A 26,378-nucleotide genomic window follows, 5' to 3' on the forward strand; every position below is an offset into this window, starting at 1 on the left:
GCACCACTGGGGGCTAGCATTAGAAAAGCTGTATTTGAAGAACTAAAAACAAAACAAAACAAAAAACAAAATGACCAGCACAATGTCCCAGCTGTAAAGAGGTGTGAAGGAAGCATCTCCCATCTGAAAACTTTAGGTATGGTTAATTAAAAAAAAAACAAAACAAAACAAAAAACCAGGTTTTTAAAAACCAAAATCAGCTTTTTTTTCCCCCCCCAAAGTCGTCCCCTTGTCTGTCCCCCTGGAGTTAGCAGCGTTAAGAGGGCTCTTGGCTCATGAGTGTTTTTCTTGCTTCTGGACCAGTAAGCGGGGTCCAGGTGAAGACAGGTGCAGGTTGGGGCGCCAGGGCTTCCAGGCGGCGATCCTCCCAGCGGGCTCCAGAGGGCGCTGTCTTCCCGGGAGGAACTGGGGGCTGCGAGGGCAGCAAGTGGACCAGGATCTTCTCCCCACAGACCGCTGCTGTTTATTACACACGGGGAAAAACCACAAGCTTAAAACTGCAAACAAGAGACGCCGAGGGGGCACCGCGCCGGCTCCAGGCTCTGTGTCCTGTTGATCTTCACGCCAGGTGGCTCGGAGCTCCTGGCTCCCGGCTCCAGACCCTGACAGGGCTGCAGCAACTCCTGCTCGACAGCGTTACTTTGCTTTATTTTTCTCTTATTTGTCAGGTTCTTTTTTTTTTTTTCTTTTTGTCTTAAAAAAAAAAAAAAAACTTAGGGTGTGGGGCCACCACGGGGAAGGGAGAAAGAGATGTAGCTCCTCGCTGCTACATGCGGGAGGGCGGACTGGCCAGTTCGTAGAAGAGCAGATAGGCGTCGCTGGTGCGCACTTGGCTGGAGGACATGGGTGTGACGCTGCAGAGAGAGGGGGAAGACGTCAAGGGAGAGCCCTGGAGAGGGGGCCACCGGGACACACGCGGTGGGGCTGGCAGACCGTGAGGGCCCACTGCTCCTCTCCCTAGGTGCCTCGGAAGCCGATCTCTTTTGCAGTCTTCTAGAAATTCTGCAAAGGGGTGGCAGGCTCAGACATATTACGTGGCCTTTTGGCTCTGACCTCCTCCATCTGGTCAAAGGGGAAGCCACACAGGTGGGTGAGGTACAGGTGTCTGGCAGCCAGGAGCCCTGCCTGAGAGCTCGGTCTCACCTGGAGTCATTGAAAGTGTGCCATTCGCCTGTCACTGGACTCCGGCAGTAGGCTGTATAATGGCCACCCATGGTGGTTCCAGAGTGATTGGACACAGCGTACAGGTTGTAAACAGCGTGGTCTGGGGAGGAAGTACAAGGTTTCAGGCCCCCAAAGCATTCCTTGCCCCACGTTCCCTCTCCCTCATGCCTCTATTCCTGATTTTTGTTAACTCACTCTTCAGCAGCTTCCTCCCACCTCCTGGCCTCCCATCTGGATTTTAGGTCCTTGTGCCTTGTTTCTGCCCTCCCAGCTGAAAATACTCACTGGTGTTTTCTGAGGCAAATTCTCTCAAGTCCAGGTCCCTTAGTGGGAAATTCACAAATGTTGTGAGCTTGCTGGTTCGTATCCTGGATTCTGAGAACCGCTTCAGGTCTGGGGTTGGCATTAAGTCAAGGACAAGAGAGGGTGGCAAGGGTAGTCAAAGTAAAGGGGACTGAGTCCTAAGAGGGTGAAGCACTTCTTAGAAGCAAAAGAGCAAACCGGGAAAGGAAAGTCTACCACGTTTCCTTTTCCCTACTCTGCTCACCCTCAGTTCAGCCCCTTGTCATCAGTCACTCCCTAAAGGCAAGTCCAGCTTGCCACGGTGGACTGGATCTTAAGGATACGGAGCACCAAGATCTTTGGGAACCTCTGGATGGAGAACTTCTTTATACATCGTTTTCTGGCTCGGCATCGACAGCATGTCTGCAAGACAGGACAAACAGAGCTACAGAGGACCTGGGGGAGAAGTCAGTGGGCTGAGTCCAGGAACTCCCAAGCTGCATCTGCTGGTGACAGGTCTCTCCCTGAGCGTGTGTTCCCGCTCCCATGGGAGGGGACTTACTGGCTTTTCATCGCCGTCAAGCACGTCCTCTTTGGTGAAGAGCCTCATGCAGTCCATTAAAGTCACCTCAGGATAACCTCGCTGGGAGAGACAGAGAGTACGAGTCACAGAGGTTGATGCCATGAGAGGATAAGAGTGGGCGCTTCCAATGTGAGGCAACAGGGGCACGTACCTTAGCGATGGGCAGTGAGAGGTCCCAAAACGGATCAAAGACTGTCGAGCAATAACCACAGTCGGTACACGTCAGGGAGCTCTTTAGCTGCCCAACGAAGAGATCTGCAGAAGAGATGGGACAGCCGAGCTAAAGCCAGGAGAAGGAGCACACGTCTTCTCTGGGCTGTGTGCCCTCTCAGTGCTCCTGCCTCTGCCCGTGGGCCACTGGGCAGAAGGAAGGTCCCCTGAGAGGATAACTGTTAGGGCTTTTCATGCTCACGCTCTGCTTAGGGGAAAGCAGACCTTCTTCCCATTCATGCACTTACCCCCAATCCGACTGTCTTCCCGTTCTAGATATTTCCTCCACATCTGCCGTCCTTTCTCATCATCACTAGGAACCAGAGAGAGGGAGACAACTGGGTCAGAGCTCATGCCATGAGAAGTTTACGGATCCATCAGTCTAAATCTTTAATATTTAAAATTCTCTCCAAATTATTACCCCCAAAGAAGTCAGCCAAACACTCAAGCTCACCAAGTTTTTCTTCCCCACAGCATTCTCCTCTTACTTACGGAAGATGATCGAGGTTCTCAGGGTTGGACTTGGGCCTCACTGTCACTCGGTTCACCTCGTTGTGGAGCCCATCCAGAAGAAAGCGAAGAAACTCCTGAGCATCTTGCTGACTGAGCCCAAAGGAAAGAGTGAGCAATAGCTCTCATTCCGAGAACCACCCTGTGGCCGGCACCCACCCCGGGGAGGACATGTCAGCACGGCTCTTACTTATAGCCAACGAAGCGTGGTGCGTATCTCTGGATCTGGGTCTTGAACTCAGATGGGCTCACCACATCATTGGGGGATGAAGTCCATATAGTCTGGATTAGTTTTGCAAACTCTATTGGAAGGAGAGGGTAGAGAGGGGGGGAGTGGAGGACAGGTGAGACATTTTCTGTAAGAAACTCAAACTAGAATCCCAACAAAAAGAAGCCAAAGGGAGAGGACTAGGAGGAACACATACAGCACACAACTACTGATACAACCGTGGAGCAGAACCAGGTCCAGGGCCAGGCGCCTCACCTTCCATGAGGGCTGTGTGGGCATTGCTGCTGTGGCTGAGATCCCGCATGTAGAGCCTCTGAAGGCAGTAGTCCCTCAGCTCCCGGGTGTTGCTCAGGCACTGCAGAATGGAGTTCATGAAGCACTGCAAGAGATCACCTGCTCAGTAAGACACAGCCCTGTCTGGCATGTCCACTCCCCTAGTACCAGAGGCCCTCTGGCTCATCTACCCCAGAAATGAACACTCCCACAGTCTCAAGTTCCTCTTTCTGTAAGGGAAAGGGGCGCTGTGGGGCCGACTCCCACTGGCGGCACAGGTGACGTAGCTGGTTATTGACTGTGAGGTGTACAGAAGGGTGTGGGTGAGCCGGACAGAAGTGGGTGGGAAGTGATGGATGTCCTTCAGGATAAGGCTCCGGGAAAGCAGCTGACAGTAAAGAGGGCAACTCCCCTTTAGCGGTGCTTCCTGCTAGGGGCCAGGAGGGAGGCGGTGCCCCAGCCAATCTGTAAAACCCACCAGCCAGGATGGACAGTATAACTGGCCTCTAGACGACAGGGAGTCCGCAGGAGCCAGAAGGGAACTCTGGCTAGATGGGCCCACTGGGACAGGAGTGCGTGGCCTGAGGAAAGAAGTGGGCTGGGAAGAGCTCACCGTGTTCCCAAGGTTTCGAAGACCAGCCAGACCCTGGGCGCTCTTAGAATTCTGGAAACAAAGAACACACAGCATATGAGGCTGAAGGCAAAGAGGCTGGGCCAGTGCTAGGCGCACTCACGCAGCTTTCTGCCAGAGCCAGGAGGATCAGGCACACACATTGTTCTCTCTCCAACACACAACACAGACACTCTGCAGGGCTTTCCTTTCCTTTGTTGACATGTGCCTTCTCCGATCTGTACATGCCTCTTCAGTCTCTGCCATACTGGAGGCTGGAGATTAGAGCTAGAGCCTAGGAATTCATGTATTTGATTGCCAGCTACAAGGAACTCCGGGTCCCAAATCTGGGCACTATCTCAAAATGACCCACTTTTCCACCCCTAGATGTCCAATACACGAAGCAGCTGTCGTAACAGGCGCTTCAAGGAGATCTTGAAATGTTCAATGACAAAATGTCTGAAGTGAGTTTAAGATCTTCAGCTTGAGGAAAACTGAAGTTGGCCTGCCATTCTGAATTGCCGGAGACAGGTGGAATTCCTTCCAGCTGAGCTCAGCTCCCAGAGGCTGATTAAAGCCTGGGAGAATCCTCCCAGCCTGGCTCAGGTTTCGGCATCCTGACTGGTCACTGGCTGGGAGCCCTTCTGATGGCAGACTGTGACCACACAGGGGTAAGCACCTGGCTGGGGGTGCCACTCTCGTTCTTGTCCCTATTGTGGAGGTTGGTGAGGGGGTTGGAGTGAGACAGCTGCTAGGTCCAGATCTCTTGGCTAGTCCTGGCCCTACCTGCAAGGAGTCAGAAAACCTTAGGGCTCAAAGGGTTAAAGAAACAGTGTGCAGATGAGCCTGCCACCCCCTCTCTCAGGGAGGGGACCCGGGAGCCGGCAACTCTGGAGCAACACTGACTGGGGCATGCGTGGGGCCAGCTCAACCCTGATCAGAACAGGAGCCTGAAATAACTCAGCTAAAATTACTCATGCCGTGTGCTGACAAAGCCCATGAGGTTGTCAGCTCGAGGGGGTGGGGTGGGGAGAGGCAGGCTGAAGGAGGGCTTTTCTCAGGAATTGCCCTGCTGATCCCACAAGTAAGAGGATCCCTTCTTGCCAGTTATCAGGTCTGACACTAACAGGTAGGGAAGGAAATATACTGAGAAGAGAGAACTGGTTTCCACCTGCAGTCAGCAAGCAAAGCTTATTGGCAGTAGGTGGGCAAAAGCTTCCTTGAATTCTGCCAGTGCCACCAGTATATGGCCCCAAACACAAGATTTTCATCTTACCTTTCTGACAGTCTAAACCCTGACGTTCCAGTAAGAGGACCACAACAGAGATAATTCCCTGGACAAAGACCTTATCAGGGTTTTCAGGTAGACCTGGAGAAGGACTTCCCTGGTGCCCCCCCCAAAAAAAGCCTGTCCACCACAGGATACCCATCCTCCCCTCCCCAAAGATCCACTCTCACACTTATTTTTGGCATTGCGTGTTAGTTCTTACCCCCTGGGCCTCAGACAACATCTGTCTAAAGGAGCTGCAGAAGCAAAGCCTGGTGATCATGTCAGTGTCCACCAAAGTGGGCCTCCAGCTGAGACAGTAGTCCCTCAGCACTAATGGGGACAGGGCAGTGGAAAACTGGAGGTGTCTTTGCACTGAGGCACTTCTGTGGTGTTGACACTTTTAACTCTGACCCAGCACAGTGAGGGTCAAGAACACGTCATCACCTACGGTTACTGTTCTTGAGAATCTAACTCTACTAACGGCCTGGCAGGTATAGAGATGGGGAAGGTTCCTTTATGGCTTTGCTCGGACCCTCCGTTCGTTTTTCTTTTTGTAGGGGTGGGGGTGGCTTGTGCTTTTGTCTAAAATTTCCTGAATTCAAAACTACTTGCCAATTTCTAAGCGCTCTGTGTAGAAGGCGGCTGGATGAGAGGAGTCGGGGGGTGGGAGTGGAGGGGAGAGCAGGGCTGTTCTGTGCCCAGCCAGATATTCTTCGGCCATGAATAGGAAATCAGGAGCTCCAGGGAAAGTCAGCACTTTCCATTCTGGAGAGGAACAAAATGTCCCAGGAGTGACCTTTCTTATGGGGAAAACAATCCTACCTCTGGGCCGAGAGGGAGAGGCTAGAACTGGAGAGGCTGGGGGAGAGACCCCACACAGCGAGCCTCTCACCGGGAGAGAAGGAAATGACTCCAGTTGCTATGTGGAGTGCATACGCAAAGACTTGAAAGAGTCTGGATCAAGAACTTCCTTAAAATCAGTCATCAGCAAACCTAACCTTGACTTAGGGGCAACCACTGTTCTAAAAGGTCAATGCCACCTCCATGGTTAGTAGACAGAAAGCATTCACCCTCCGTGAAGGGGCAGGAGGCTCAGGGAGAGCCCGCTCTGGGTTAACGGGGAGCAAACATTTGGGGATGTGGGTCATATAAGCAAGGCTGATCGAGGTTTGTGTCTTTACACTCAAGACCCCAGTGAAGGGCTTTCCTGCTTACTTCACCTGTGCCATGAGGGTCAGCCATGAGTCCTGGCTGCGGCCAAGGAGCCTGGTGTGGCCCTGGCACGGGGCAGTGCACGCACTGCCAACTCGGGAGCTGGTGCCTGTTACATAAGATCTGTCAAGCTCTGGCCTCTTCTCCCTTCCCCAAGGGGGCAGTGCCCAGCTTCTGGCCCCAGCATTACCCTGGGGTGGCTACTTCATCTGAGGGATCCACTGCCCACTTAGCAGAACTGGGGGAGGGCAGGAAAGGAAAGGGAAGCTGCCCTCTTTCACCTGTCTGCGACTCCTCTGCCCTTCACCGGGTCAAAGGACCCCTGTTACCAACCCTTCGGGAGAGCGCCCTTTGGGGCTAGTGAGGAGGGGGCGGCTCTTTCCGAACAGCCTTTCTTGCTGGGTTTTGGCCTTGGAGGAGTCACACCGCCGAGTGGAGCGTGCTGCCGGCTCCCTCACACAGTCACACAGCCAGAACTAGTCAAGGTTACGCTTTTCTGCACCTGTCCTGAGAGGTGCCAGGAATTAAGAGCCCAAGGGCCACCTGGTGCCCGGGTCACGAAGAGGGAGAGGGGAGGGGGGGGGACCTCAGGGGCTGGGACCTCAACAAGGGGAGAGGGCCGCGAGTAAGCCTGAGATCACCTGGGGAGGGGGCATTCCTTGCCGGGAGACCCTAGGAAAGGAGGGGTGGGGGCTGGGAAGAATCGGTCCCCCCCGGCCCCGGAGCGCGCGGCAGATGGGGGTGGGGGGCGTCCCGGGGAGGAGGCGGAAGTCCAGGCCCCCGGCGTGGGGGTCCCGGAAAGGGGCCCCGCGTACCTTGGCTTTGTTGAGCAGGAGCCCCACGAAGGTGGAGAGCAGCAGGGAGGGGGAGAGCGGGGAGCGCGGCCGCAGCTCCTTGGCGAGGGCGGGAAAGGGGGAGGCCGGGGGCTCCTCGGGCAGGGTCACGGTGTACGAGGTGCGCATGCTGGGGGGCGGGCGGCGGGCTCGGCCCCACGCCTAACGTTGGCAAAGGGGGCGCGGGGGGGGACCGCGCGGTGCCACGACCCGGACGCTGAGGCCGGAGAGGCCGCCACAGGACACCGTCCGCGGCGCCCGGCGGTAACTGCTCCGGACCGCCGACCGCGCGCTCCTCCGCCTCAACCTCCCCGGCGCGCGCCGCCAACCGCCCCGGTAACCGGCTCTCGCGCTCCGCCTGACTGGCGGCCCCGCCAGCGCCTCGGGCCCCACGACGTCAGCGCCGGGGGCGGGGCCACCACTCCGGCCCCGCCCCTGGCGCCGGCACGCGGCCCCGAGCACGGCCGGGGCCCCGCCCCCCGTCCCTCGTCCCCCTCTCCAGCCCCGAGCCTCCCGCAGAGCGGCCCCTAGCCGGGACTGCCCCCCTGCCCGCTGACCCCACCGGCCTGGCTGCCGCCGAGACCCGCCGTCCCCGGGAAGGGCGGGACAGGCGCGCCGAGCCCCCCGCCGGCATCGGGGTCGGGACTCAGGAGGAGCCCCACAGGACTCTGTCAGTCCGGTGAGCCGCCCCCCAAACCGGGAGGCTTACGGTCCCTGACTTCTGGGGGCTGCCGGGCATTTGGCGCACCCTGTGAAAGTTCCGTGCTCTCCGCGGGGGGAAGATGCACTTGCGCACAAACTTTTGCACGTTCAGGGGGACTCAGGCCCTCCCGGAGCCCGACACGCACACAGCTCGAGAGGGTCGGTGGGCCCCCGGGTTAGGAGCACGGATTTCCCTGGCGTCAGCACTGAGCGCCCCCCGCCCAGCACCTCTCCCCAGTCCCAGTTCGTCCCATTATCAAGAGAGCCAGTGCTCCTATTTTATAAGGTACAAGAGGTCACTGTCCCATTTGGCTCCAGGGAAGAACATTTTCTGGCTTCTTTTGTCCAGTTACCCAGCTCCATCTCTCACAGAATCTCAAATTTTGGTTTGTTTTGGAGGGTGGGAAGAAAGTACCACCGCGGTGGGGACACAGGTGCTCAGCCCGGGTGGGGGCAAGCGGACTGCTCTGACCCTGAGGGCTTCGATGCCTGAAGAGCAGAGGTCTTTGCATTTCATTTCAGATGGTCCACCGCCCCTCACCTATCAGGGACCCACACAGAATCTGCCTAGAGAAAGTATCTTGTTTGGAGCCTGCTGGCTATTTTTAGCCAGTATTTTTAGCATTTAAAAATACTCTGAGAAGCAGCAGCGTGTGCTGTTACTCATCTGTGGCCTCCTTCTGTTCCTCTTGGCATGCTCATGGCCACATGTACACGCGCCCTGCTCACACGACCTCAGCCACATGGGGAATATGTCCCGGACACAGGTATGGGATGGGTGATGGTCAGCAAGGGCACCGGTGTGAGGATGGTGAGCGCCCCCCATCCCTGTCCTCACCCTGTGACCAGATCCTGGAGGTGCTGCCTCAGCCTTCTCCCTGCTTCCCTCTTTCTAGGCACACCCTTTCCAGTGAGTCCTACAGTGTCTGCAGCAACGCCGGCCTTTGATTACACCACACTTCTGCCTGTAAGCTCCTAGAGCACCTGACTCCTGTGTCCAGCATGGAAGCTGAGGTAGCTCTGTCTGTGAGGCTGTCTGTCTACAGGCTCCTTTGTCACCACCCTCGCCCTTCTCTGACCCCTGCTGCTAACCAACTTGCTCTTCTCTGCTTCAGCACTTGCCTTCTCTCACTTAAAAGACAAAACTGCCACTGATTAAGTACTCACTAAATGCTAGGCACAGGCTAAGTGCTTTATATATATTATCCCGGTTAATTTGCATAATTAACGCAGTGATGTAGGAACTATTATCTCTATTTTCTAGATGAAGGTCCTTAAGTCCTCAGAGGCCAAATGACTTGCCAGAACCACAAAGCTAATAAATGACAGTGTGGGGCTTTGAACCCCAACCTGGCTTACGGCAAAACCTGTGCTTTTAACAATTACCAGGAGATTCTGGAATGCCCTTCCCGCTCCCTGCCAATTACCTGCTTGTAAAGTCTGCTCAAAACTTGTGTTTTCCACCAAGCCCTCTCTAAAGAACTCCATTCAGCGTGGAACAGCCCATCACAGCATAACCCCTGTCTACTGGTATTCAGCTTACTACACCGTGTTAATTTATCTTAATATGTTTATCTTTGTTTTATAAGTGTCTTTAAGGCTCCTGTAAATGGTTTTAGATTGTCTGTGGGCTTGTGCGATCACACTGAAACCTCCTCGGGCAGGGCTGTGGGTTCTCTTAGTGGGTGCTTGATAAATGGTGTTGATCTCATGTCTAAGTGGGGGCCGGACCAGGCTCTGTTGAGTATCCTGGAAGTCCCACAGAGCCTCACAGGGTGGGGTGAGTCTGGATTTGCATGCTGAATAAGCGTGTTGTGGTAAGCACTGTCTTCACAGGTGCTTCCCCACTGGAGCATTTGGCCTCTCTCCCCATGACTTAGGCCAGCAATGTCATGACTCTTAAACAACTTAGGTCAGTACCCCCATCCCAGGACATCTTGGCATTGTGTTAGCACGCTCACTCCCTCTTTCCTGGGAAGTAGAAGGTTAGAGCCATCGCTGGGAGCAAGGAGGCCCAGATGAGGAAATCTACCTGCAGGGGAGCTCTTTGAGAAGGCTGGGGTGAGGGGAAAGAATTCACATAGGGTCCGGTCTTGTCAAGCAGGTCTGACTGCTGTAGGACACAACCAGCAAGCAACTGTGGCTCATTTCTCAACTGGCCAAACCCCCGTGACACCCTTTCTCCGCAGTGCCATTTCTTGAAGTGGGGTGGGGAAAGGATGGATCTTCTGGGATTGGAATCTAGCTCTGGCTCCACGACTCTGCCTGAAATACGCTGAGCTAATCTGAACAGGACTCATTCCTGCAGCCCGAGATTGCCATTGCTCAGAACCTGTGCTTGGTCCATGTTCCCTGTGGTTAAAAATTTTCTTCACCTCAATCCTTTTTGGCATGGATGGAATATAAATAAATTAGAGTCAGGGTTAGCTCTGTGAGGGCAGGACTGAGAGTATACCCTGCTTCCTCAGATCTCAGTGGCGGCTTGGTTCAAGGGTTTTGGAAACACTGCTCTGACCCAGGCAAATGACCTCCCCTGCCCCCTCCCCTCACCAAGCACACACCTGTCATTACCATCACAAGTGGACAGACTGGTGGCTTGACTGTCTGATTGAATGGGTAGGGGCTCTGAGTCCTTGTTGTGGGTTGGGCTTTTAGACAGAGGGCCTTCTGCTTCCCTGTATCACTCCGACCCCAGGAGGCCAGAAGCTCTGTACTCTTTCCAGCCCTAGGGCAGTCTGGCCTGAACCAGCTGGATTCCAGAAGCCCACACACGTCCCTCTCTTGCTTATGTTTCTGTGTGGGTGCCAGTTTTACCTATCCATTGAGGTCGGAGGGTGCAGGGGGCCACGTGTGCAGCCTGGGCCCTGAACATGATGTTCATTTGTGTAGCTGCTGGTCAGTGGAGCGGCTCCCCCTCGGGCAGGGAACATTTTGCCGGGCTCGGATTAACTTCTCCACTGCTCAGCCCCACCCCAGCACCATGTTAACTCATGAAGACATCCTGGAGCAGGGGTGGAGGGAGGCAGGGAGGATGATGCTGGGCGCTGACTGAGAAACTGAGCCTCGGTGAGGCGGCACGGGGGCCACCAACCAGGTCACAGAGCATAGCCCATCTTCAAGGGATGGGGACCATTGGCGTCTTGCTGACACCTGCCTGAACTGCCTGTCCTTTCTCAGCAGCTCGTACTGGTCCTGGTCATGGGACCCATTAGCTTAAGGTCTCCTCTGAGAGACTTTCCCATGTCAACAGAGACTCAAGCCCTCAGGACGTTCAGCTTCCTGGGGGCTGCTGAGAGGGTCAGGGCATTCCCAGGGTCCCAGACTGCTAGGCTGGACAAACAAGACGACGGGGATGCACTTCAGCATAGCTGAATAAACAGAGAAGGCAGGGGAGGAGAGAGGAAGGTCATACTTCTCCACTTCTCCCCCCGGAACGCTAGGGCAGTCAGTTCCTGCCGCCTTCAACTTGTTCTCTTTGGAGTAACCCCTGCTCGTTGCAAGGCAGCAGTCAAGTTCAAAGTCCCACCCAAGAGTAAAATCACATGACCTCCCCTTATATAATCTCGCTGTCACTGAACAGCTGGGCACCCAAGGCTTCGGGAGATGAGTCAGCAGCCCCTTGGCAAATAGGACCCAGGTACTCTAGGTTCCCAGACCTTTCGCTCGAGCAACAGGTTTTAGAGCAGGGGGCAAGGGTCTGGAAGAGGCTGTGTGGGGAGGATAGGCCGGCAGGCTCTGAGCCTCGCTCCCTGGCTCTGCATCTGAGCAGCAGGTACTCAGCCTGATGACTGTGCTCTGGAGGGCCCTCGGCCAACACCTGCATGCCTAGGGGAGAGCAGAGGGTGGCCTGGGCAGGGCGGGGTGAGGGCAGGGCTGAGGCTGGCAGGCAGAATGCCAGGGCTGGGGAGGGAGCAGTTGGAGGGGTGGAGCAGGGGAGGATTAGGATGGATTGTAGGGGTTAAAGCACAGCCCTGGCAGGGCTCAGTGGGAACAGCTTGTCCTTCCATAGGCCCAGGGAACAGTAGAGGTGGGGCGGAGGGGGCCATAACCAGGCTGGGTGCTTGGGCTCCAGGCTTTCTGCTGGGCCAACCCACCTGGCCTGGCTTGGAGTCCCCACAGGCGATGGGTGGGGTGGTAGTGAAAGCTTTTTTTTTTTTTGCCAGTTCTGAACCATCAGTCCCTCCCCTCCAAACTGTCTGCATTTTAAACAGCACGTGGAGCCTGGGGCAGCCCTCGTTATCTTAGGCTGAGCTGCAGTCCCCCCACCCCCAACTGGTGTTTTGTTGGTGCATATGCGAGCATGGGGGTGGGGGGTTTCAGAATTCAGGTTCCCCCTCCACCAGTCCTTCACTCGTGCTCAGCTGAGTCTGTAATATTCCAAGTTCATGTTGGCTGTTACTATTAATGAGGAGAATGAGCCTGGTTAGAATTGTTCTACTCCCTGGTTGGTGCCTGCTTTTGACTTTCCTTCATGAATGTCAGCTATAGTTCAAGTTGGCTACCCAGAGAGCCCCTGGGGCCAGGGCCACCCAAGGGGACCCCAGAAGAGTCAGATCACACTGGACCCTGCCACATGATACAAGGGTGGTCCCCTCCCTGCTCCACTCAGATGCCAAACACCCCTTTTCTGTCTTCTCCTTTTTTACCAACTCTTCCATAGCATTTTATAGATTTCAGATTCCTTCACAACCAGTTTGCTTTGAGCCTCACGACACCCTGTGAGGTGGGCAGGGCAGTATGACCCATCCCTTTTATGGATGAGGAAACGCAGCGCAGTTGAGCGGTGTCTAAGGTTGAAGAGGCAAACTGTACGTTCCAGCCTCAGGCGACTCCTCCCTTCCCCACCACCTATGACACTTAACAAATGACACCTGGGGCTGCCTCCTATCACAACTATTTTAAGAACTTATTTCCCCAAGTTAATTGTGAGTGCACTGAGAGCAGGGATCACGGTTTTCATCTCTTTTGCCTCCTGAAAGTGCCTAGAAGGGAACAAGGAGGACTAACATTTATTAAGCACCTACTGTGTGCCATACAACCTTTGGTTGCTTACAATGATCTATGAAGTGGGAACTATGAAGACTCTCTTTTGTCAAGGAAACAGGTGCAGAAGTTAAGGAACCTTCTTCGAGGTAGACTGCTAGCAAGCTGAGCCCTGAAATGAATGAATGAGAAGTTCAGATCTCCAAATGGAGATCTGAAAAGACACTGGACCCAGTTTTAGAAAGAAGTGGTGCGAGCCTTGTGAGCAGGGTTGTTGTGACCTCAGGAGAGGGAGTAGGCAGCAGGAAGTAAGGCTGAGAGTGGTGAGGAGAGGGGGTGAGTCTACATGAGGGTCTGGCCCATGAGGGGCCATCCCCATTGGTAGTGTCTTGCCTGTGAGCTCAGGGCAAGACACTGGCTCCACTGTAGGGCGTTAATAGCTACTCAGGTGTGCTGTAAGCTGGTTCTGGGTGGGAAGGAGGGATGTTAGGGTGGCTGAGTTTGCCCCAGGGTAATCAGCCACTCTCTGAGGTCCTCTCTCAAAACTCTCCTGTCTCTGGTCCTGGAGGTGGAGGAGAGGCTGAGGTGCCCCCTGTGGGGGGAACAGGGAGGGCAGCAGCCTCCAGGGAGGGAGGTTTGAGATACGCCTGTGTAGGAAGGAGGCAGAGTTCCAATGGAGTCTGATCCCCCCACCCCCACCAAGGGAGGAGACCCTGGTCTCATGACTGGGACTGAGCGTGGGTCTGCAGTTTAGTCTGTGAAGAGGAGGTTTTCAAACCTCAGCATGCTTAAAGGTTACCTGAAGCGCTTATAAGAAGGACTGATTCCCAGGTATATCCCTAGAGAGTTTGATTCAGGGATCTGGGTTGGGCCCAGGCCCCTGAATGATTAAGCCTCGCAGGCGATTCCTGTGGACCTCACTTTGAGGAACACAGCGTACTATAAAGAACTTTTCTCTTCTGAGCAAAGGGAGGGAGCCTCCCAGAGGTCTTTAATGATTTTTTTTTTTTTTAAGATTTTATTTATTTATTTGAAACAGAGAGAGATCACAAGTAGGCAGAGAGGCAGGCATAGAGAGAGAGAGGAGGAAGCAGGCTCCCCACTGAGCAGAGAGCCCGATGCGGGCCTCGATCCCAGGACCCTGAGATCATGACCTGAGCCGAAGGCAGAGGCTTTAATCCACGAGCCACCCAGGCGCCCAAGCCTCCCAGAGGTCTTTAGGGCCCATCCACTAAGAGCTGCTTTCTGATTGCCCCCAAGGTGAGCCACACCAGACACATCTAAGTGAATCATGCTCCAGTCCAACCATATGTCCTTCTGAGAACACATACTTCTCCCAGGCCAGGCCTGTTTTCCCCCGCTTCTCTTCCATGCCAGCCCTCCAGTGTAGCTGGCCCTGCCTTGTCAGGTTCTGAATGCTCTGGGAGGCACCAACTTTTGTGTCTCCGTGGCCCTTCATAGACAGCCCAGCAAGACCAAGACTCTCTAAGACTCTCTAAGTAATGTTATTAAATTTGTCCCCTCAAGACCTTTAGTTCTGTTAGGCTTAAAGGTCTATGACCCAGGGGCGCCTGGTTGGTTCAGTGGGTTAAAGCCTCTGCCTTCTGCTCAGGTCAAGATCTCAGGGTCCTGGGATTGAGCCCCACATCGGGCTCTCTGCTCAGCGGGAGCCTGCTTCCCTCTCTCTCTCTGCCTGCCTCTCTGCTTACTTGTGATCGCTCTCTCTCTCTCTCTCTCTGTCAAATAAGTAAATAAAATCTTCAAAAAAAAAAAAAAAAAGTCTATGACCCAAAGCCCTACGCCTGTTTTGTACCCCTGCTCCCTTTGTCTGGACGAGCCCACTAAGCAGCATTTATTTCTTGCTGTGCACAGCTCTTATTTGCAAAAGGCACCTGTCCTAGAAGTAGGGGACTGGTACACAACACCCAGCTGTCCCGCCCTCTGGTTTGTCTGTCCACCTGCCCATCCATCCATCCATCCATCCACCCACCTATGCATCCGTCCATCTGTGCATCCATCTCTGTACCCATCCATACGATCAGCAGGTTAGCTGTAACTCCGCTACATTCTGTGCAGTGCTAGACCCATGAGGAGGCATTTAGGGATGTGATTTCTTTCTCATTCTTTGAGAGCTTGCCACCTGATGGGTCCACTAATAACTAAAGAAAGGCAGAATGTAGTCAGTACCCCAGAGAGGTGTGTTCACAGATTAGATGCAAGCCAGCCTCTGGAAGGACCAGAATACAGAGGTATGGGATTATCTAAAACCCTAGACAAAATTGTTTCCAACATTTTCCCCAAAGACACATACATGATAAGCACCGCTATCCAGACACTCTGGTCCTGAGCCAGGACTAGTGTCCATCAGAGGGGAGTCCCTCTCCCCCTGATGTCTTATGCTCAGATGGTAAGCCAGGTCCCCAGGCTGGGAAGTAAAAGCCCGAGCAGGAGGAGAGAGACAGCCAGAGCAGAGAGGCCTCTCTTACCACAGGGAGCACTGGCGGTGCGGGGGCCTCAGCATTCAGTCCAGGATGGCGCAGGGCCTGTAGGGGACCCTGGCATGCTGGGTGGCAAAGCGGAGGGTGAGCACTGCAGTGTATGTGGGGGTAGCCGAGCATTTCCGGGAGCACTGTTAGATGGGCGTCCAGTGCAGGGGTCGTGAAATGGGTTTCCTAGGGAGAGTGGGAAGGCCCCTGAGCAAGGCACTGAGCCACGAGGGTACCAGACATGCTGAGATGACTTCTCTGGCTCAGGCTGCAGGAGAAGCTTTCACAAGGATTGGGAAGGAGACCTCTGCTTCGATCAGCAGTCAGATGGGGAGCCCATCCTTTAATTGGGGTCTTCTACATCCTTTGCTGCCTCCCCAGCCTATCAGTGGGCCCCCAAGGGGCAAACTCACCATGGTGTCTCGCCCTGGGGAGCTGGAGCGGCTGGACCCAGGGGCTTGGCCCTTGCTCTTCTCCCACAGACTGTAGCGGCCACTGGGTCGGTAGGTGGGGCTGAGGACTTCAGGGACTCGAGAGGTTGGGGCCTGGGCGTGCACCTGAGGTGCACTGCCCTTCCGGCCATAGTTCTCCAGGTAGTCGGCCAGGTACTCCGAGCGGCTAGCTGCCTGGTAGAGCCCCTGCAGGGTGCACAGCTCCTTGCGCGTGCGGGCCAGCATGGGGCTGCGACCCAGGTTCCCAGGGTCTATCCGGTAGCTCTCTGAGGTCCGGAGGCTGGAGAAATCCCGGGCCAGGTCTGATTGACTGTTTGACTTCTTTTGGGTCAGGGTTCCACCCTGGTCACGGGCAGTCACAGGCAGGTAGCTGAGGGAGTTGTTGGTCACTCCGTAAGGGAATCCGCTGCCCCCGCTGAGTCCGCTCCCTGAAGGCCGCTCAGTGCCCCGAGTCTGGCTCTCGGCCCGCTTACCTCCCCCAACGATGTCAGGTCTCAACAGGGGGCGGCCCCTGTCATAGTCCAGGATGGAGGAGGGACCATAGGTTCGGGGACGGGTGAGGAAGCTGGTCGGGGGGCCTGGCTTAAAACCAAGCTTCTCCTTCTCCAGGAAGGAGGCAGCCAGGTTGGCCCCGTAGGAAGAGGGAGTGTAGGTGCCATAGCCCGATTTGGCATAAGGGGCATCTGTGTAGCGGGCCGATTCTGTATAGCGCTTCAGGGTGGAGGAGAGCTGGGACATCCTTCAGGGCGGCACTCAGTGGGTACTGGGAGCCTCATGGGCTGGAAGACATGGAAAGCGGTTGTCAGAGAGCCCTGCCAGGTGTCAGGCAGGGTACCCCCATCCCTCCTCTTCATCCCCACCTGGCTGGAACCGCAGATCTCAATGAGAGACCACACGGTCCATTTCCACGAGAGGCTGGCCCATCGCTAAGAAACACACCTATGCTTGTGTATTCACACCTGAGAGCACAAGATGTGAGCCAGCTTCTACAAAGCACAGAGGGCCACCAGTCAGCACATCCTAGCTGCTCTGAGTGCTCCCTTGCAAAGCCCTAGATGTGAGGGTGGGGACCGCCCTCCCTCAGCAGCCCTCCAGGTGACCCGCAGTATGCCAGCCCACATCTCAGCTGCTCCCTCTCTTCTGGCCCTCAACCCCTGGATTGAAAATGCCGGCCATTTTAAGAATTAAGTCTTAATTCTTTCTGCTGAAAGGAGGAGCAGGAATCTTTTTGGATTGTCTGAGCTTGGAAAGGCCCCGGACCATTTGGTCAGATCCCTGGTGAGGAAAAGGAGGCTCATGAGAGGAAGCAGGGGGATTAGGGGAGGTGGTGGTGAGTGAGCGTGTGGCAGGAAGTGGACTTGACCTTAGTCTCCAGATAAAATCCCACAGTTTTTCCCTGGACATGGTCACCTGCTCTGGTGGGGAATCCTCATGTGGCAGAAACTTCTTTCTTCATGGATCTAACTCAGGTGGCTCTAAGCAGAGTTGGGGTTCTGTGGCCTCTCAGGGGTTCCTCTACCAACCTCCAAGCCAACAAGCTCACGGTGATGACTTGTGCAAACGGGGCCCCCTAGAGGCTAAAATCCTTCACTACAGCCGGTACTCCTTGTCCCCATACCCCGTGCAGCTGGGGTGGGTCTGGTGAAGGCACACAGGAATCTCTGAACTGGGGGGTTGTAAGGATCCTAAAGAGTCACCCCCCCTTTAAAAAAAGGATTATTTATTTGAGACAGAGAAAGTGAGAGACGGAGTATGAGTGGGGGGGAGGAAAGGAGGGAAAGGGAAAAGCAGACTCCCTGCTGAGGATCATGACCTGAGCCCAAGGCAGACACTTAATGGACTGAGGCCCCCAGGCACCCAAGACTCATCTGTTTTAACCTCTCTGTTGTACAGATGGGAACAACGACACTGATGTGCCCAAGGTCACAACTAGCAGAGCCAAGATTGGAATTCAGGTCTTTCAGGTTTCTAGTCCAGTGCTTTTCCTATTGGACCTTAATTCATCCCTCCCCATCAAGTTTAAGCTCACTTGGGGACCACCAGAGTCCTTCTGTCACCCTAGGTGTGCAGGCTGCATCTGAAATGGAGCTCGGGGGGTGGGCAAAGGTGCTTCGGAGAGAGGAACAAGTAGGATCAGGCCTCTTTCCTAGAGGCTATCAGGGGTTCTTGGGGGGCTCTTGCAAGCGGGGGGGACAGAGCCCTCCAGGAACCTCCGAGTAGTGGTACAGGGCTGGTTGTGGCTTGCCCTGTGACTGACTAGCTGGTTGATTTTACACTAGTCATTCAGCCCCTCCGAGCCCCAATCTCCTCACCTGTACAATGAGTATAATCACCGTCATTATGGTTCCTACCTCACAGGGTTGTTGCGAGGAATAAATGAGATAATAACATGTGGAGGCCCTCAGCTCTGAGAGTGGTTATTATCTGTTCCCCCAACCCCTTCCAGGCTCTGGGCCCCTCCTTTGTAGGCCTGTAATAATGTGAGGGCTGGCTGTCTCCCGGCCTGGCCGGCTTCTGACCTCAGCCCGGGGCACCAGACTTCCCCTGCATCCCTCAGCGAGGCGTGCGGGTGAGCGGGCAGTGGGCAGAATCTCGCTGTGCTGCAGACACTGGCTTGGGCAGCCCACGGCCTGCCCTAGTCTGGCAGCCCGGCCCCTTTGGGCAGAGAGGAGTTGGTGCCAAGCCCCAAACGCTGATGGCTTGGCAGAGGGCCCTAGCAACTCAGTCCATGCAGGGCGTGGGATAGGTGCAGGGGTGGGAGATCAGCTGGTGGGAACCTTCATATGGATCCCAGAACAGAACTTCTAGACCCTGCCAGAGACCAGCAGCAGTTTTCAGTCTGGGCTGTCTCAGAAATGCCTGGTCTACATTTACTATGTATGCTTTTCCCACCTGGCCTGGGGACCCCCATCTTCATACACACACCCTTGCCCACTGTGTTCCCACCGCCAGCACAGCTCCCACTCCTTTCTAGGAAAAAGTAACTGGAGGGTGACCTTGTGCAGGGTTAGAGGGGAACCACAGCTCTCCTTCCATCTGCTTGGCTTCCTGGGGTACAGAGAAGGAAGAGTGTGAACCCTGAGGGAGGCCGAGAGAGACACAGACAGAGGCACCAGGGCGGGGGTGTGGGACGAGTCCTGCTCTATTTCACTTTGGAGAAACTCCATCAATAATTCAAAGTCAAAGAGACTCCAGGTCTCAGGAACTGGGCTCTGGGACACCGGGCAGCCAATCAGATATGGCCTGCCCCCCCCCCCCCCTCCCCGGCCCAGGGCATGAGCTCATGCCTCCACCCCATGGCTTTCACTCCCCCTCCTCCACACCAAGGCTCCCAGGGAATTGGTATTCTGCAGGCAGTGCCCCAGACTCGTGACCTCTCCTGGCCCTGCCTATGACGCAGAAGTGCTGTGGCCAAACAAGGTACAAGGGACAGGGACAGACAGCCCTGGGAAGGCTGGCAAGGATTCCTTGGGAAGGGTTGGGGCTAGAGGTGGAGTCACACCCTGAATCCCAGGAGGCCTCCTAAATCCCCATTCTCCTGTCTGCTCCAATCTGGCAGGTGAGTGGCAGACCACCGCCCCCCTTGCCATAGCAGCCTTGGCTGGGGGGGGTGGTGTCATGCCATCACTAACAGCTCCCATCCCTAGCAGCTGCCTTCCCGTGCTGACGTTGGGCTTAGAGTTCCTGTGTCTGGGGAGAGGGTCCCTACTGCGGCTGAGACCTTGAGCAGGCGTATCCCCTCCCCTAACTTCAAGTTTCCCTCTTGAGAAAAGTGTCAATACCTTCCAGGTGAGCTGACAGCTTGGGTTGGTGCCCCTTGGTGTTACCTGACACGGCTGTCCCTGGAGGCCGCAGAAAACACCACGGGTGGGAGAGCAGGCTGGGCCCTGGCTGTAGGCTTGCTGCGCAAGACAGGGACAGGACGGGCACTCACATGGCTTGGAGTCTCCTCGTTGCCACAGGAACGGCCTGGACTGAATGGCCCTTTCATGGGGCAGTGGGAGGCGAGCCGATTGGCTGGGATCCCCCATCTCCCTCCCGGCCGGGCGTGGGGCCCCTGCTGCCCTGCTCCTTTTGCTGTTTACCGAGAGCTGGCAAGTATAGGCATGTGGCTCTAGGCAACTCCTCCCCAGGTGCCCGCCACCTCGGACAGCAGGGGCACACCACCTGCCAAGCTCCTCCTCCGTGTCATCTTTGCCCGGGCGCCTCCACTCTTCCCTGCTCTGCCAGAACTCCCCTGTCACTTGGCTCAGTTTCCCCCTCTTGGGAAGTACAGCTGCCTTTCCTCCACAGAGCCCTCTGCTTCCTGAAAGGACACATGAGCCCAGCAACCGTGACCTGCCAGGAGGCCTCGAACACCTCTGGACCAGGCACTGTGCTGAGCGCTTCCATCGCAGCTTCCGTGAGGGTCACGGCAGCCTTCCCTGGAGCGCTGCCTGCCCGGTGTCCCCAGAGCCTCAGTGCAGCTTTAGGTTTTAATTCTTTTGGAGAAAGAATTTAAACTTAGAAGCATCATGTGACGGTTTAATGATTTACATTAAATCGAAGTTGGTATTTTTATTCAAGATTCAATAGACAAGGAATGAAATAATGAAACTTTGAACGTTTATCAGTCCTATTTCTGAAGTTCCTGAAGTTTGAAACTCTATGAAGACTTTTGGGACACCACATGCCAATCCTCACAATCGGCCCCAGCACTGGGTGCCATCCTTACGCCCACTTGCTCATGAGGAAACCAGTGTTGGCAGAAGTGACGCGGGTTTCCCAAGGTCACGCTGCATGAGCAGTGGCCACGTAGGACTGGCACCTGTTCTCGGCCCCTGAACAGCCACCCTGAGGCCAGCACCTCCACTTCGCACTTCCCTGGCCTCTCCCTGAGCTGGAATGGGGCAGGACCTGTGGCCTGGGGCTCTGGGGGACACAGGCATCCCCGTCTATGCCACGGTGTGGCAGGTAGAGACTCCCGCAGGAGGCGGCCCTTCGAGTTTCCACTGCGGGCAAACAAAAGCAAAGCCAAGTGCAACCTGAGCACCAGTACAATTCTGATCCGCCAAGAGATGGTCCAGGAGGCCTCCATTTCACCCGCAATGCCAAGCTCCCAAGTGTCCCGGGGCCCTGGCATTTAGCGCCAGCCAGGGCCCTTGGCCCCAGGCCTGGTTATGGACATGCCCCCCAGCCTCCTACCCTTGCTGCATCTTGGTCCACCCCCCCCCCAAGGTACCTGGGCTAGATGAGTCAGGGGTTAAAATGAGCCCTGTCTCCCTGGGCAGCCAGCCCCTGTGCGTCAGCCACTGTCATTTCCTGTTGCTCACGTGAAGGGCTCCCTAACCTGCCCAGCCAGGGGAGGGACTTGCTCCCCAGGAATCTCAGACACTCCTGGCCCCCAGGGTAGGGGGTGGGTAATGTCCCACATCCCAGGAGGCTTCGTGGCCCCTCTCTGCTCAGATCCACTGTGCTTTCTGGGGGAAAGGCATGCCAGCTTCTGTGGCCTTGCCACTGCCTGGATAGAAAGCCCCTAGCTGGGTTTCAGAGGTATGCCTCAACAGAGTTCAGTCCTCCTCTCCTCCCCAGGTGTCCGAGACAGGTGAGTGGGGAGTCCCAGCCAGTCCTGCCAGGTGCTTGGGAACCTCCACAGGAGTGACCTCAGAGCTTCCCAAAGCCACTTGCTAACACCATTGGAATGAGGCACAACTGATGTGCTGACCTTGAAAGGTAAAGCGGGCTGAGAGAGGGGTCCTGTCTCCCTTCGTGTACACGCTCTGACCCGCACTCCTGTCTGCTTGGGCACTGTCTGGGCACAAGCATCAGTTCCTAGGTTGAGGGATGTCCTGGCAGGTGTGCTGGCTGTGGATAGGGTGGAGGGCCTCCGTGGGGGCTGTTTGTGCTTGCCTTCTCAGTCCCCAGCCGCCTCAGTGTGCCTCCCCTCCACTGTCACCAGTAGCTCTGTCTCTCAGGGGCTTGCATCCATCGGCCCACCAGTTTAGTGCCTAATCCTCTTGCAAGCCTTGGCAGGGGGCCATTCAAGAGAATTTAGGTCCATTTCTGTCTCTCTTGCTACCTCCAGTAGTTGCCCCAGGGCTGGGAGGGGGTGATGGGCTGAGAGAGACTGGAGATGACGGTGAGAATCCTGCCTGGTGAAGTAGGGGGGTAGGCCCAGGGTAGTGTCTCTACAACAGGCTTCTGGATTTAGGGTTTGGAGAGGGTAGCCATCTCGACACTTCCAAGAAAATGCAAAGGAGTGGGCCTACAGGTAGTACTGGTATCCTTCAATTCTCTTCCCTAATCCCATCTGTCGGGAGCTCTCCTGGTGCCCCCACCCCAGGGGAGAGTCCCAGTCTCCCTCCCTTTCCTCCAGGGCTTATCTTCCCTCTGTCCTTGTCGCCCCTGCCTGCCTCCTCCAAGCCTTCACCGTCCATCTTGCCCCAAGCACTCCTCCAGGCCCAGCTGGGCAGCCTATCACATGCTCCCCCCAAAACACAGGGTCCTCGGGACAGCGGGCCCCATAAAGTTCACATACTACAGGGGCAGCTACTGACCTGTGTCCGGGGGCACTGGACAGGATCTGGGGGCTTCTCCTTCCCCAATGAGGCAAGGGACTGTGGTGGAGAGCCCCGAGGCTAGAGTCAGACTGGGGCTGGGTAATCTGGAGCTCAGGTTACCGGCTCCGATATATATAGTATCTTATCTGACCTCACAGAGATGGCTAGCTCAACTCACTTGCATTCCAAGCCCAGGGAGAATTAAAGGGGCAGTGGCAGGCCGTCCCTTGAGGTGCTGCCCTGATGGGCCAGTGCCAGGCTAGGAGATGGTGCGAGGGCTCTCTGAAGGGGGACATTTTCAAGTGGAACACAAGGGGGATCCAAGGGGAAACAAGTGGAAAGAGGATAGAGAATGGAGAGAAGAAGGGGAACCCTCGGTGCTAGTCCAAATCCTCCCTTGGAGGCGGAGTACACCTAGAGATCCAGGCACACATGTAGTGAGAGGCAGGCGGGACCTGGCCTCAGGGGTTCAGTCCAAACTCTTTTCTAATGGACTTCTAGGCCTGGGCATATATTTCCATTCTTTCCCTTTCATTGGCTCTCAGACAGTGGGAAAATCATGTAAGCCATCTGAACCTTAGTGATTTAATCTGTAAAACAGGAGTAAAAAGTGTAATAATGCTATACCTCACAGTTGTGAGGATTAAATAAAATAATATTTATAAATTTCCTGGCACATGGTAAAAGTTCAATAAATGCTAATAAAGACTATACTGAATACTTCCACTAATTATGATAATTAGTGGCAGTATTTGTAGTAACACCTACCACAGAAACCTTCCTAGGGAGAACAGGGCCTCTGGGCCACCCCTTGGGAGTGCTGTGTTCTAAAGGCAGAAAAGAGCCCCATGGTTTTCTGTCCTACAACTGGCAAGGGCAAATGACTCTTGCTATAATCCCAGATGTCCAGACCATATAGTGGAGAAGAGCCAGGCCTATTTCGGCTCCTTCCCCTTTTGCCTAGAAAAATATAGCAAGGGCAGCTGCCTGGAGGCTAGCAGGAGAAAGCTGCTTGGGGGGTGATTCCACTCTACCTGTCAGGAGTGCTCAGGATTCCAAGGCCACCAAGCTGGGCTGGGCAGGCTCACAGGAGGATGGAGCAGGATTCTTAACCTCTTGGGCCTTGGTGCTCTTGTCTGCTCCCAGTCTGTGTCTCCTGTTTCTCAATGGTTCTCCCTGAGGACTGGGAGTACCCAGGATGGTGCCTCCACCCTGTCTCAGCAAAGGCTACTGACTCAGCTTGGGTCCCGGTGATGCACTTCAGAGGACGCCCTCGTCCCTGGCCCTCATTCCAGTCCTCATTCCGATTCCAGCGTGGCATGCATCTACAGTACCAAAGGAGTGCGGGATGCCCCAACCCCAGCCCATCCAGCTCTCCTTTCCTCTACTTTCCAGGGTTGGACTTGGGGGAACCTTCTCGTGCCCATGCCTGGGGAGGTGAACGTCACCACGATCTCCAGCTCAGCCCCATTCTAAAAGCAGCCAGCTAGCGAAGCAGACTTACACTCCTCAGAGGACAGCTAGAATGGGTTGGCCAGAGCTTGCCGTGGCTGTTAAAGTCTAAGTTACTCGCCTTGGAGCACCGTGTGCCTGCTTCTGGTTTGGGATTGGTGAGAATTTCAAAGATGCCTCTTTCTGGTTTGGGATTGGTGGAAAATCTCCCCTTGCACTTCTCTGCTGCCCTACCCCCATCCCCACCCCTTCGGCAAACTGACCAGAGACAGCCCCCAGGAGCTTCAACAGGGTGGAGGAAGTGAACTGGACGCACACGTGGGGAAGAGGTTGTCAGTGTCCAGACGTCACTCTTAGGCCATATACCGCACAGGGCACAGAGACGCGGACCTGCCCAAGTAGCATTTCCTTAGAACACACTGATCAGCACACAGATGGCTCTTCCTGGCACCCTGGGCTGTTAGCTGGCAGCCCCCCACCCTCCCCAACTGGCAGCCACAGCTGGGGCTCCTCCGCACAGCTGGCGCTCGCCTTACATTTCTGGTGCCCATTCTACCCAGGCTGTCGTTGATACCTCACTTTCTGAGCCAACAACGGGGCTGACCTCCGCATCCCTCCTCCCTGGTCTCCGACAGGTGGCACGTACCTGCCTCTTCTCCGAGGATGGACGAGCGGAGCCGGGCACAAGCATGGAGCTGCGGGTGAGTCCCGGCTGGTACTGGCGCGGCGCAGTGAGCAGCAGCTGACGCAGAGGGCTCCCTGGCCTTGGCTCCTGCCCGCCTCTCCCCCACCTCCGCCCGGGGCCCAGTAAGGACCTCCCCGGGAAATCGGCGCCACCCAGCGGGCAGCCGCCTCATTGCGCCCCGGCCGGCAAAACCGCGCCGCGCGTCTCGCGTCACTGAGACGCGTCACGACTATTGGCTTGTTCCTATTGTGGCGTCAGGAGAGCCCCGCCCGGCCGGCGTCTCCCGGGCGACCCGTATATACAGAGAAGCACGTGGAGGAAGAGCGCTCGAGCTCGGAGGGGGTGGAGCGCGACGAGAAGTAGATCAGTGTGCGGCTGGACGGGAACGGCGGGGAAGGTACTGGGGACGAGGAGGGGTTCTGCGGAGGAGGCCCGGAATTCGAGCCCTAGGGGATATGTATCAACTTCCAGGTTTGAGGGAAGGCTTAAGGTTCCCGCTCCTTTCCCACCGGTCTGGGAGGGGGCTTGCGCTTCGGACTCTCCTCCTTTTCTCTCCGCTTAAACGCACCCTCTGCTCATTTTACTAACGTGAAACCCGTGATTGGTGATGGTTGGTGTTGGCTCCCTGGGTGGGTAAACGGAGGCGCTCAGTTAGTGGGGGGGTGGGGGGAGAGCCTTCTTACTTTCTCAAGAAAAAGCCAGGAGATGACTTGGACACTCCCCTTCAGCTGTGTAGCTCATGCTGTTGAAGAAAATCGCATGGCCAGGTAAATTGGTGCCAAGGCAAACCCAGGCTTTCCATTTCACCTGGATTGTCAGTCCTTCTAAGTGTCCTTAGCTCCTTCTCGCCTTCTCTATGGCTGCTGTGCCTGTCCGTCACCGTTCTCCTCAGGTCCTTCCTTGTCTTCTATTTCCCAGGGAAACTGGGGCCAACCAGGAGGGGAATACTTAAATTTCTGTCTCCAAACACATCTGAATCCATTCTCATCTCTGCCCCGGGGCAGTGACAGAGGCGGCCTCCCTCTTCTTGTCCAAGATGAATCCCACCTGATCTCAACTCTGCATACTCCTGGGGACCCTCATTCCATCACGCTTTATGGATAGCTGTTGGATGTACTGGACCCTCTTCCACGCACAGGGAGAACCAGAGTAAACCAACAGGCAAAACTTTTGCCTTCAAGGAGCTTACATTCTCGAAGAAGCAGAAGACAATAACGAAATAAGTGAAATCTGTAGTATGCTAGATGGCAGTAGGAGCTCTGGAAGGAAGTAAAACAGGGTGTGTGAGATGTCATCAGACATGGTCTCAATGAGAAGGTGACATTTGAGTGACATGAAGGAGGTGAGGGAGTGAACCATCTGGCTATCTAGGGCAAGACTGTTCTAGGCAGAGGGGGCTAGAAATGCAAGAGTTGTGGTGAGGTGGAAAAACAACTGCCATTTTTTTGAGGAAGAACAAGAAGGTCAGAGTGGCTGGAGTGAGGAGAGGGAGTGTGGGAGGTGAGGTCAGTGAGAGAAGGCAGGGATTGTACCACTAAGGCCATTTTGATGACTTCCATTTTTATTCTGAGATGGGAGCCTTTGGGACATTTTGAGCAGAGGACATGGATCGGATTTTTGTTTTAACAGAATCCTTTCAGCTGATGCATGAGAACACATCTGAAAAGAGCCAGAGTAGAAGCAGGAGATCCTTTAGGCTGTCATTAAAATGATCTGGTGAGAGTTGGTGGTTTCAGTGTGGTAGGTAGCAGGAGGGGTGGTGAAGAGTGGTTGGGTTCTGTATGTATTTGGAACGTGGAGTCAGTAAGATTTTCTGATGGATGAGGTGGCATGAGAGAAAGGGAGGAATTTTTGGTTTGAACATTAACTGGGAAGGTGGGATGGGGGAAGGCAGGAGCTGGTT

The 26,378-nt window shown here is 55.3% G+C and overlaps 1 protein-coding gene and 1 long non-coding RNA gene across 9 annotated transcripts; one reads left to right on the forward strand and one right to left on the reverse strand.

Annotated features, from left to right (window-relative positions):
• Window positions 1-692: 692 nt before the first annotated feature.
• On the reverse strand, window positions 693-24,661 carry USP2 (ubiquitin specific peptidase 2). 8 transcript variants are annotated; one of them, XM_032868731.1, is made up of 14 exons: window positions 24,437-24,661; window positions 15,761-16,578; window positions 15,348-15,533; window positions 3,865-3,915; window positions 3,234-3,357; window positions 2,940-3,051; window positions 2,732-2,842; window positions 2,488-2,552; window positions 2,181-2,284; window positions 2,009-2,089; window positions 1,791-1,869; window positions 1,450-1,557; window positions 1,144-1,264; window positions 693-854 (listed from the first exon to the last, which is right to left on the reverse strand). In XM_032868731.1, the coding sequence occupies exons 2-14, from the start codon at window positions 16,535-16,537 to the stop codon at window positions 767-769; spliced, it is 2,007 nt and encodes a 668-aa protein (XP_032724622.1). In that variant the 5' UTR covers window positions 16,538-16,578; window positions 24,437-24,661; the 3' UTR covers window positions 693-766. The 8 variants fall into 8 exon arrangements, with proteins under 8 accessions (XP_032724622.1, XP_032724614.1, XP_032724615.1 ...); XM_032868723.1 differs by lacking the exon at window positions 15,348-15,533 and having other exon boundaries at window positions 24,437-24,659; XM_032868724.1 differs by lacking the exons at window positions 15,348-15,533; window positions 24,437-24,661 and adding an exon at window positions 22,336-22,451.
• LOC116874213 lies at window positions 7,714-9,789 on the forward strand. The gene is made up of 3 exons (XR_004383948.1): window positions 7,714-7,855; window positions 8,775-8,892; window positions 9,143-9,789. It is a non-coding gene; the product is annotated as an uncharacterized LOC116874213 (long non-coding RNA).
• Window positions 24,662-26,378: the final 1,717 nt, after the last annotated feature.

Source organism: Lontra canadensis, unplaced genomic scaffold, assembly GCF_010015895.1.
Source record: "Lontra canadensis isolate GAN:19392208 unplaced genomic scaffold, GSC_riverotter_1.0 scaffold36, whole genome shotgun sequence".
Lineage (NCBI taxonomy): Eukaryota > Metazoa > Chordata > Mammalia > Carnivora > Mustelidae > Lontra > Lontra canadensis.